The sequence below is a fragment of the Rhinoraja longicauda genome, chromosome 15, assembly GCF_053455715.1.
Source record: "Rhinoraja longicauda isolate Sanriku21f chromosome 15, sRhiLon1.1, whole genome shotgun sequence".
Classification (NCBI taxonomy): domain Eukaryota; kingdom Metazoa; phylum Chordata; class Chondrichthyes; order Rajiformes; family Arhynchobatidae; genus Rhinoraja; species Rhinoraja longicauda.
The window spans coordinates 50,532,656-50,544,075 of NC_135967.1; the positions used below are offsets into that span (position 1 = coordinate 50,532,656).

At 49.7% G+C, this 11,420-nt stretch overlaps 1 protein-coding gene across 1 annotated transcript in view; it reads left to right on the forward strand.

Annotated features, from left to right (window-relative positions):
- LOC144600461 (interferon-inducible GTPase 5-like) overlaps positions 1 to 11,120 on the forward strand; it is a 61,747-nt gene extending 50,627 nt beyond the window's left edge. Inside the window, exon 2 of the mRNA XM_078412079.1 lies at positions 8,058 to 11,120. Coding sequence (XP_078268205.1) covers positions 8,065 to 9,273 — 1,209 coding nt within the window. The 5' untranslated portion in view covers positions 8,058 to 8,064 and the 3' untranslated portion in view covers positions 9,274 to 11,120. The remainder of the gene's footprint in view (positions 1 to 8,057) is intronic.
- The last annotated feature ends 300 nt before the right edge of the window (positions 11,121 to 11,420 follow it).

Genomic DNA, 11,420 nt, shown 5'->3' on the forward strand with positions numbered 1-11,420 from the left:
GAAAGGAGGGAGAGAGAAAATAGGAAATTATAGGTCAGTGAGCCTGACATCAGTGGTGGGGAAGATGCTAGAGTCAATTATAAAAGAAGAAATTGTGGAATAATTGGATAGCAGTAACAGGATCGTTCCGAGTCAGAATGGATTTACAAAGGGAAAATCATTCTTGACTAATCTTTTGGAATTTTCTGAGGTTGTAACTAGGAAAATGGACAAGGGATAGTCAGTGGATGTAGTGTACCTGGAATTTCAGAAAGCCTTTGACAAAGTCCCACATAGGAGATTAGTGGGCAAGATTAGAGCACATGTTATTGGGGGTAGGGTGCTGACATGGATAGAAAATTGGTTGGCAAACAGGAAACAAGGAGCAGGGATTAATGGGTCCCTTTCAGAATGGCAGGCAGTGACTAGTGGGGTACCTCTAGGCTCGGTGGTGGGACCACAGCTATTTACAATATACATTAATGAATTAATGAAGGGATTAAAAGTAACATTAGTAAATTTGCAGATGACACAAAACTGGGTGGCAGTGTGAAATGTGAGGAGGATGCTATGAGGATGCAGGGTGACTTGGACAGGTTGTGTGAGTGGGCGGATGCATGGCAGATGCAGTTTAACGTGGATAAATGTGAGGTTATCCACTTTGGTGGTAAGAACAGGAAGGCAGATTATGATCTGAATGGTGTCAAGTTAGGAAATTGGGAAGTACAAAGAGATCTGGGTGTCCTTGATAATCAGTCACTTAAAGTTAGCATTCTGATACAGCAGGCAGTGAAGAAAGCTAATGGCATGTTGGTCTTTATGACAAGCGGAGTTGAGTATAGGAGCAAATATGTCCTTCTGCAGTTGTACCGGGCCCTAGTGAGACCACACCTGGACTAGGGTGTGCAATTTTGGTCTCCAAATTTGAGGGAGGACATTCTTGCTATTGAGGGAGTGCAGCATAGGTTCACTAGGTTAATTCCCGGAATGGTAGAACTGTCGTATGTTGAAAGACTGGAGCAAATAGGCTTGTATACGCTGGAATTTAGAAGGATGAGAGGGGATCTTATTGAAACATATAAGATTATTCAGGGATTGGACATGTTAGAGGCAGGAAACATGTTCCCGATGTTGGGGAAGTCCAGAACCAGGGGCCACAGTATAAGAATAAGGGATAGGCCATTTTGAACGGAGACGTGGAACAAAAAATTCAGTCACAGAGTTGTAAATCTGTGGAATTCTCGAGCTCAGAAGGCAATGGAGGCCAATTCTCTGAATTCTTTCAAGAGAGAGCTCGATAGAGCTCTTACTGATAGTGGAATCAGGGTGTATGGGGAGAAGGCAGGAACGGGGTACCGATTGTGAATGATTAGCCTTGATCACATTCAATGGCGATGCAGGCTCGAAGGGCCGATTGACATTCTCCTGCACCTGTTACGTATTGTCTATTGGATCTTTTCTATAAATCTTGCTTGTGTATCAAGGCAACACCCTTTCTCGGCAAATTTGTTTTCTCGGTTGCAGTTTCGCATTCACTCCGAGGTTGCAGTTTACATTTGCAGTGGCATTATCACGATTAGAAACATCTCCAAATTGTCACCCCCCCCCCCCCCGTGATGTATTCAGACCATTGCCAGTGACCCCAAACACACACACACACACTTCACACTCACACACTTCACACTTCACATGCACACGACTCATACTTCACACTCGTACTTCACACTCACTCATCACACACACACACACAATTCACACACACTTCACACAAATACGCACACACGCATGCACACACACAGACACACACACTCATTCCGTTTCTTGATCAAATTGCCTCCATCACAGTAGATAGACTATCGACTGATATCTATAATAAACCCACTGACCCCCACAACTATCTAGACTACATTTATCTCACCCTGCTTCCTGTAAAGTCTTTATCCCCCACTCCCAATTCCTCCGTCTACGCCGCATCTGCCCCAAGATGAGGTGCTCCATGCCAGGTCATTGGAGAAGTCCTTATTCTTTACGGAATGGGTTTTCCCCTCTCCCATCATAGATGAGGCCCTCACTCGTGTCTCCTCGGTACCCTGCAGCTCTGCCCTTGCTCCCCCTCCCCCAGTCACAACAGGGACAGAGTCCCCCTTGTCCTCACATTCCACCCCATCAGCCGTCGCATCCAGCACATAATCCTCCGGCATTTTCACCACCTCCAACGGGATCCCACTACTCACCACATCTCCCCATCCCCACTACTTTCCGCTTTCCGCAGGGACAGTTCCCTTCGCAGCTCCCTGGTCAACTCGTCCCTTCCCACCCAAACCACCCCCTCCCCAATTACTTTCCTCTGCAACTGCAGATGCTACACCTGTCCCTACACTTCCCTCCTCAACTCCACCCAAGGACCCTGACAGACTTTTCAGGTGCGGCAGAAGGTCATTTGCACCTCCTCCAACCTCGTTTCATTCAACACCTCTACCCAGACCACCTAAACCTACCTGATCTCCCGGTTGCTCAGCACTTTAAGTCCCCCTCCCATTCCCACACTGCCCTTCTTGACCTGGGCCTCCTCCATTATTAGAGTGAGGCACAATGCAAATTGGAGGAACTGCACCTGAATGGTGCACCTATTATTTGAATGGTGTCAAGTTAGGAAAAGGGGGCGTACAACGAGATCTGGGTGCCCTAGTACATCAGTCACTGAAAGGAAGCATGCAGGTTCAGCAGGCAGTGAAGAAAGCCAATGGAATGTTGGCCTTCATAACAAGAGGAGTTGAGTATAAGAGCAAAGAGGTCCTTCTGCAGTTGTACAGGGCCCTAGTGAGACTGCAACTGGAGTACTGTGTGCAGTTTTGGTCTCCAAATTTGAGGAAGGATATTCTTGCTAACGAGGGCGTGCAGCGTAGGTTTACTAGGTTAATTCCCAGAATGGTGGGACTGATGTATGTTGAAAGACTGGAGCGACTAGGCTTCTATATGATGGAATTTGGAAGAATGAGAGGGAATCTTATCGAAACATACATACATCAGAAGGCAGTGGAGGTCAATTCTCTGAATGCTTTCAAGCGAGAGCTAGATAGAGCTCTTAAGGATAGCAGAGTCAGGGGGTATGGGGAGAAGGCATGAACGGGGTACTGATTGAGAATGATCAGCCATGATCACATTGAATGGTGGTGCAGGCTCGAAGGGCCAAATGGCCTACTCCTGTACCTATTCTCCATTGCACCTCATATTTCACTTGGGCAGCTTACACCACAGCGGTATGAACATAACCTCAAGCACCCCTGGCTTTCCCTCTCTATCCATCCCTTCCTCCTCACAGTCTCTGTCTCCGACTAGATTTTATCTCTGTTCACTTTGTTGTTCCCTTCTCCCAGCTAACATTGATTCTATTCTACAAATTCCTTGACCTGCATCCACTTTGTCTCGTTTTTACACCTTACACTTCCTCATCTATTATCTCCCTCTCCCCGACTTGATTCTGAAGGGTCTTGACCCGAAACGTCAACCATTGCTTCTATCCAGAGATGCTCCCTGTCCCGCTGAGTTACTCCTGCATTTTGTGTCTGTCTTGTTTTCCCCCCGTGATGTATTCAGTCCATTACCGGTGACCCCAGACTGGGCTTGTTTATATAATGTGCTCAGCGGCAGAGTTACAGCCTTACAGCGCCTGCAGCGCCAGAGACCCGGGTTCGATCCAGACTACAGGTGCTGTCTGTACAGAGTTCCCCCTGTGAGCTGCGTGGGTTTTCTCATTGTCGGTATAATTGTCCCATAGCGGTCTCTGTTTCCGCACTGCCCCGTTCGGAGTGGCTGAGTCGCGCCGGCGGGTAAAGAGTAAAGTCACTCGGCAACAGGTGAGCCCACACACACCTTGAGCCTTATTGGATAAGGTGCAGCAATCCATCCAAGTACTTGACACGGGGAGAGGGAAAGTGCAGGCACACAGCGGACTGGAGCGGCGACCACAGCGGACTGGAGCGGCGACCACAGCGGACTGGAGCGGCGACCACAGCGGACTGGAGCGGCGACCACAGCGGACTGGAGCGGCGACCACAGCGGACTGGAGCGGCGACCACAGCGGACTGGAGCGGCGACCACAGCGGACTGGAGCGGCGACCACAGCGACGTTCACTGACGAAGTCTCCTGAACCGAAGTAGGTAAGGATCAGAACCGGAGCAGCGGCACTGGAAACTGTTCAAAACACTCAGTGAGACAGGCAGCAGCCACGGAAAGAATCTGTCATCCGTTTCTGAGTTATCTCCCTCCAGAGATGCTGCCTGTCCCGCTGAGTTACTCCAGCTTTTTGTGTCAATCTCTAAGTTATCAAATCTGAGTTGAGTGTTTCAGCTCCAGGATCCATTGGCTGCCTGGGCTGCTGAACGTTTCCAGCGTTTGATGTTATTTTTGTTTCACGTCTCCAGTGCACTTGGTTTTCAATAACGGAATGAATTGAAGTGAGAGTTGGCAAAAGTGCGGCTTGGAATCGTGTTCAATGGGTTTGATCAACCAGGGCAGCAGGTGTGTGTGTGTGAGAGAGAGTGTGGGTGTGTGTGTGTGTGCTTGGGGTCACTGGCAATGGACTGAATACATTTTGGGCACGTTGCGATATTCCCGTTTTTTGTTCCACATAAACTGTGATGTTCGAGTGGAAATTAACCTGCAGCAAAGAAAGCAAATACTGTCCGATAAAGGATGGGTGTTTCCCAGAGACTGTGTTTACACAAGCAGGATTTTGGGAGGTAGAAACAAAGTACTGCAGGTTTAAACCAGAAATAGACACAAAGTGATGGAGTTACCCGGCGGGTCAGGCAGCTTCTGTGGAGAAAAAGATGTTTCAGAAGTCAGTGACCCAAACACATACACAAGTGCTGCCCTGGATTGTGTGGGCTCCACTTGTTGCCGAGTGACTTTACTCTTTACCCGCCGGCGTGACTCAGCCACTCACCCGGGAGCTGTGAGGCCAAGACAGTGCGGAAACAGAGACCGTTCGGGGACAGATATTTGTGTCAAGACCCTTCTTCAGACTGGTTAGGGATAAAGGAAACGAGAAATATAGACGGTGATGCGGAGAGATAAAGAACAATGAATGAAAGATATGCAACATGCAACGATGATAAATAAAACAGGTCATTGTTAGCTGTTTGTTGGGTGGAAATGAGAAGCTGGTGCGACTTGGGTGGGGGAGGGATAGAGAGAGAGGGAATGCCGGGGCTACCTGATGTGAGAGAAATCAATTTGCGTTTAGCCTCACTCTGACAATGGAGGCAGCCAAGGACATTAAGGTCTGTGTGGGAATGGGAAGGAGAATTAAAGTGTCCCGCAAACGTGAGATCAGATTGGTTCGTGTTGGCTGAGCGAAGGTGTTCAGTGAAACGATCGCCTAGTCTGTGTTTGGTCTCGCCGGTGTACAAGAGTCCACATCTTGAACAACGGATGCACTAGATGAGGTTGGAGGTGGTGCAAGTGAACCTCTGCCTCACTTGAAAGGACTGTCGGGGTCCCTGGACAGTCAAGGGAGGAAGTACAGGTCCCTTACAAGGTAGGTTATAAAGGTCAAAGGGCGTGACGCACAGAGTTACTCAAGCGTTCTGGAGGACAAGCAAGGCTCCGGCATACACTCGTCACACACGCAACACGTAGTCCCGCTGAGTTACTCCAGCATTTTGTCTACCTTCAATTTAAACCAGCATCTGCAGTCAGTTTCCTCCACAGATGTGACTGTGGTGTTGTTGATGGTGAATGGGGGGAGGGGAGGGGGAGCTCTTCGAAAGTCTACTATCAGATCCACTGTCTTAAGAGCATTGAACTCCAGGTTGTTGCGATGGCACCAGGACGCCATCTGTCTCACTTCCTCTCTGTAGGCAGACACCTCCCCATCCTGGATCAGTCCAATCAGGGTTGGGTCATCCGCAAACTTGAGGAGCTTGACAGAGGAGTCTGTGGAGATGCAGTCGTTAGTGTAGAGAGAGTAAAGGAGAGGCGAGAGTTCGCAGCCTTGCGGTGCTCCTATGCTGAGGGTCTGCGGGTCCGAGATGTGCTTTCTCAGCCTCACGAGATGTGCTTCCCCAGCCTGCTTCCCGTCTGTCAGGAAATTGATGATCCATTGACAGAGTGGTTCAGGCACAGTCAGCTGGGAGAGTTTGTAGTGTAGTAGCTCTGGCACAATGGTGTTAACTGCAGGGCTAAAGTCCACAAACAGAATCCTGGCATAGGTCCCCTTGCGGTCTAGGTGCTGGAGGATGAAGTGCAGGCCTAGGTTGACTGTGTCGTCCACCGACCTATTGGCCCTGTGTGCAAACTGCAGGGGGTCCAGCAGGGGGTTTGTGATGTTTTTCAGCTGGGCCAGCACAAGTCTTTCAAAGGTCTTCATGACTACAGAGGTCAGTGCGACAGGCCTGTAGTCATTAAGACCAGTGATCCTTGTCCTTTTGGGTTCAGGGACAATAGTGGGTTCCTTGAAGCAGGCAGGGACAGTACAGGTTTGCAGGGACTGGTTGAAAATGTCCGGTGCCAGTTGATCGGCACAGAGCTCGAGGGTAGAGGGGGAAACATTGTCCGGTCCTGGAGATTTCCGGCTTTTCTGTTTCCTGAACAGCCTCTCCACCTCTACAATTTCTATTGTTGGAGATGGAGAAGTGGCCAGACTGACGTTGGGCAGTGGACGAGGGCCCAGTCTGGAGTCAGGCTGTGAGTATGTGCAAATTGGTGATTGCAGATGTGTGGGGAGTCAGTCTGTGAGTAGGTGTGAATATTTCCCGGGAGCCGGCCCCACACAACTTGAGCCGCCTCTCCCAGATGCCCAGCGTGCCGTTCCGTGATGCAGGCAGACGTTTACTGTACAGGATGCTCCTGCACACTCTGCACCTCCTCGCCTTCGTCTTCCGTCCGGATACGCCTTGCCGATCCGTGTTGCCACCTGATGGCGGGGGTGGTCCCCAGTGGAGGTCTCTCTACAAGGGAGTCCTCCCCCTTTACATCGGGGACCTGGGGTGGAGAGTGTTGCACAGAGCCGTTGTGTGTAACAAATTTTTGAGCCGGTTCACGGACTCGCCGGCCGCCTGTATTTTCTGCGGCGAGGAAGAGTCCGTGTTCCACGTGTACATGGAGTGTGTGGGGTCCACGTGTACATGGAGTGTGTGAGGTTGCTGCCCCTGTATGATATCTAAAGGGGTTGCTCCTCAAGTTTTGGCTGCATTTCAGTCCTACGATCCTGGTGTTTGGGCTGGGGCTGGGAGTGGGGAGGGCCGGTCAGGAGGGTGGGATTTCCCTGTCGGTTTGCTCCTGGGCCTGGCCAAGATGGCCATTCTTTGGACCAGGCAGCGGGCGGTCGATGATCTTGCCAGAGTCGGCTGCCTCCCCCTTTTCCGGGCCTACGTCCGTGCGCGCGTGACCCTAGAGAGGGAACACGCGGTGTCCACGGGGACGCTGGAGGCCTTCCGTGAACGCTGGTCACCGCGGAGGGTTGAGAGCCTTGTAAATAATGAAGGCAACGTTGTATTATAATGATTACTTGATGTTTTGTAACCTCTGATTGTGGTTTTGATGTGATGTATCATGTGTTTGTGCTGAATAAAGTCATTGAAAGAAAAAAAGAGAGAGGGGGTGGGGAGAGAGAAGGGGGGGAGAAAGGGGGAGAGAGAAGTGGGAGGGGGGAGAGAGAGAGAGAAGGGGAGGGGAGAGGGAGAGAGGGGGAAAGAAGAGGGGGAGAGAGAAAGACGGGGAGAGAGAGAAGGGGGAGGTCGGGGAGGGAGAGAGTGAGGGGGAGAGAGAAAAGGGGGAGGGGGGTGGCAGAGAGAGGGGGAGATAGAGAAGGGGGGAGAGAGAGAGGGAGAGAGAGAAGGGGAGGGAGAGAGAGAGGAGAGGGGGAGGGGGAGAGAGAAGGGGGAGTGGGGGGGAGGGAGAGAGGTGGGAGAGAGAGGGGGGGGGAGAGAGAGAGAGAGAGAGAGAGAGAGAGAGAGAGAGAGAGAGAGAGAGAGAGAGAGAGAGAGAGAGAGACTGACTGGAGTTTTCCATCCGTGTCTCATGAAATACACATTTGGAGATGTATTAAAAATGCAATGTGTTTTTTCCGCAGAGACACGATGGCTTCATCATCAGAATCTGTACACTTCAGCCGGCGAGAAATCATTGAGCTGAAGGCTACTTATGAGCGGGGTGGGCTGAGCGAGGTTGCGACTCAGATCGAGAAGAAATTGAACGATATGAATAATGTAAAGCTTAACATCGCTGTGACAGGAGAATCAGGTGCGGGTAAATCCACCTTCATCAACGCCATGAGGGGGATGTGCGGCGGCGATGTGGGCGCAGCTGAAATCGGGGTCACGGAAACCACAATGGTGCCAACTCCATACAAACATCCCGACTTCCCCAATGTTTGCTTCTGGGACCTGCCGGGAGTTGGAACAACAACGTTTCCAATGAAGGATTACGTGAAAAAAATGGAGTTTACTACATACGACTTTTTCATAATAATCTCACAGAATCGATTCACCGAAAACGATGCAATGATCGCCAAGGAGATTAAAAACTTGGAGAAGAAGTTCTACTTCGTTCGAAGCAACATTGACATCGATCTCGGTTCGTTGAAACAGCAGGGTATGGTTCATGACAGAAAGGAGAAACTTGCTGAGGTGAAACAAAACATAAGTCGCGGTTTGACGGCAGCGGGGATTTCAGATCACATTATTTTCCTGATATCAAGCTTTTCCTTAAATGAGTTTGATTTTCCTCAGTTAAAGGAAACGCTTGTAAATAATCTCAATGGAATAAAGAAAGATGCTTTATTGATGTCACTGGCAAGCACAACATTGCAGATTGTGGAGCAGAAACGAGCCCAGCTGAAGAAACGTATCAAGAAGTTGGCAACAGTCTTGGGAGCGGTGGCAGCGCTGTCTATTCCCGGATTGTCTGTCGTCGTTGACCTCAGGATGATAGTCAATGCAATACTGGATTTCCGCAAAAGTCTCGGCCTGGATGATACCTCCCTTCAGAGACTGGCCAATGTCGCAAATAAACCTGTGGAATGTCTGAAAGCAGAAGTGACAACCCCTCTGGTGGGTGAAATAAATACGGAGTTTGTGAAACAAATGTTGCTGCCTTCTCGTGCTGGTGCTGTTTCAGTGGCGGAAATGGCCCTTAACACAATACCGGTCTTTGGCTCCGTCTTTGGGGCGGCATCGGCATTTGCAAAGACCAAGAAGCTGCTGACCGCCGCACTGGATGAACTTGTGGAGAATGCCCAGAGAGTGGTGAAAGTCGCATTTCCCACTGATCCAAGTCATCCGCAATAAAGAATCGCTCCTGAGTTGCTGCGTCATCGTGGATCCGCGAATGGAAAATAAATATAATCTTCCACATCTTCATTAAGTTCCATATTATTCCACACCTGATGAATTATTTTAAAAGCCGTTGTCACTGCTGTAATCTTCGCAACCAATTCACTGCAGGCACCTTAAGCGCAGCAACCCGCCGCAGAACAGAAGATAACTCTCCCAGCGAGACTCAGTGTGCCGTTGCCGCCGCGTTCAACAAGCTCTCGCCAATGAAACCACATCAACATCTAGTCATACATCCAAGGGCTCAAATGTTCAAAAAAGACGGCCCCTTCTTCCAGTCTCCAACGAATACAGATCTAACTTCTTCAGTCTTGCACGAGAAGACGATCTTCCGAACCCAGTGGGCTGCGGTTTCAGTGACCGGTGGTCTGCGTGGAACCAGTGGCCGAAGCGCATGTTTCCGCGCTGTCTCTCTAAACTAAACTAAACAAACCTCCCCTGGATGGATATTTCTTTCTTGATTCTAGACTCCAACATCTTGCCAAAGTTAGATGTTGAGTCGGGAGGCCTGTGTTCACAATTTGTCCTCATCTGTTAAATGAGCGAGTAACATTTGCAGGTGTCCAATCCAATATTAGTCACCAATGTTAATAACCGCCCCCAAGCTCCCTCTCCGGCACAGAGAACAATAACATTTAGTCACCCGACATAGACACAAAATGCTAGAGTAACTCAGCGGGACAGGCGGCAACTGTGGAGAGAAGGAATGGTGACGTTTCGGGTGGAGACGCTTCTTTGGACTAAACACCTGACACTAAAATCCCGAAGCAGCCGCTCTCCGCTGAGCCGAATCACCACGGACGATCGTCACAGAGACAGAGCAAACAATTTATAATGTTCCCAAACCCTCCCTGATCAAAACTTTCAAACTGTCACTGATTCTTTGGAATTCCTGGCCCGTGACTGATGAAAGTGGCGATAATTCGGGATGCGACTGGGAACCTGGAGCCAACTGAAATACAGAAGTCGCCACTTCACAAACTAGCCACCTGCCCATCAAACGCCACCTGAGGTACAGTCCGCGGGACCCACATTCATCTCATCAGCCACCGCGCAAACACAGAACCCGAGTGGAAGCAAGTTATTCCCCGTCTCCAATGAACTCTGAGCGTCAACCTCAGATTACCGAGCCTGGTCTTCACAAACTCTAAAGGTTACTGGCAGTCCAGTTCATGTACAGATGCCTCCCAAACTATAACACGCCGGGAGCAGTTCACAGCGTAAAAATACAGTGAACCATGGTTGTTTTACAATCTGTATAATGACATAATGTACCTGAAATATTTATTAAACCCCACGGGCCCCAGAGATTCGGCCACACTCTGCGTTTACCATCCGATGGACATCTAATTATGGATTGTAAATCTTTCACCGTTTCACAAACAGCATCGCCCCTTTCAAAGTGATCTTGACAGACATTAATTTCTTTAATTTCTGTGAAACTTCCTCCAATTTTCTCCCCAAATGTTATTTCCCACTTGTGTCCGGAGCTGGAAATCAACAATACAAAATAACAGGGAACATCCACTCAGGGCCGCCAGTCCCCGTGAGAGAGAAGCAGAGAGAATTTCACCTCCACAGACGCTCCATAACCTGATGAGCTTTTACAACAATCTCTGTTATTAACTGCAGGTGACTTTATTGAACACTGTCCGGTCAGTTTACACTTCGGCTGGCAGAGAAGATATCGACCAAAGACGGATGTATCACAAAATGCTGGAGTAACTCAGCAGGTCAGGCAGCATCTTGGAGAGATGGAACGGGTGACATTTCGGGCCGAGACCCTTCTTCAGACTGATGTCAAGGGGGGGGGGGGGGCAATGAAAGGATATGGGTGGAGACATGAAGACAGAGGGAGAACTGGGAAGTGGGGTGGGGGGGGGAAAGAGAGGGACAGAGGAACAATCTAAAGTTGGAGAAGTCAATGTTCATACCACTGGGCTGCAAGCTGCCCAAGCGAAATATGAAGTGCTTTTCCTCGAATTTGCGGTGGGCCTCACTATGGCACTGGAGGAGGCCCATGACATGAAAACGGAGGGTGGTTAAAAAAGTGAACTAATGAAACCATTCAGGGTTGTCCAGTCGGCCGGGGTTGTCCAGTC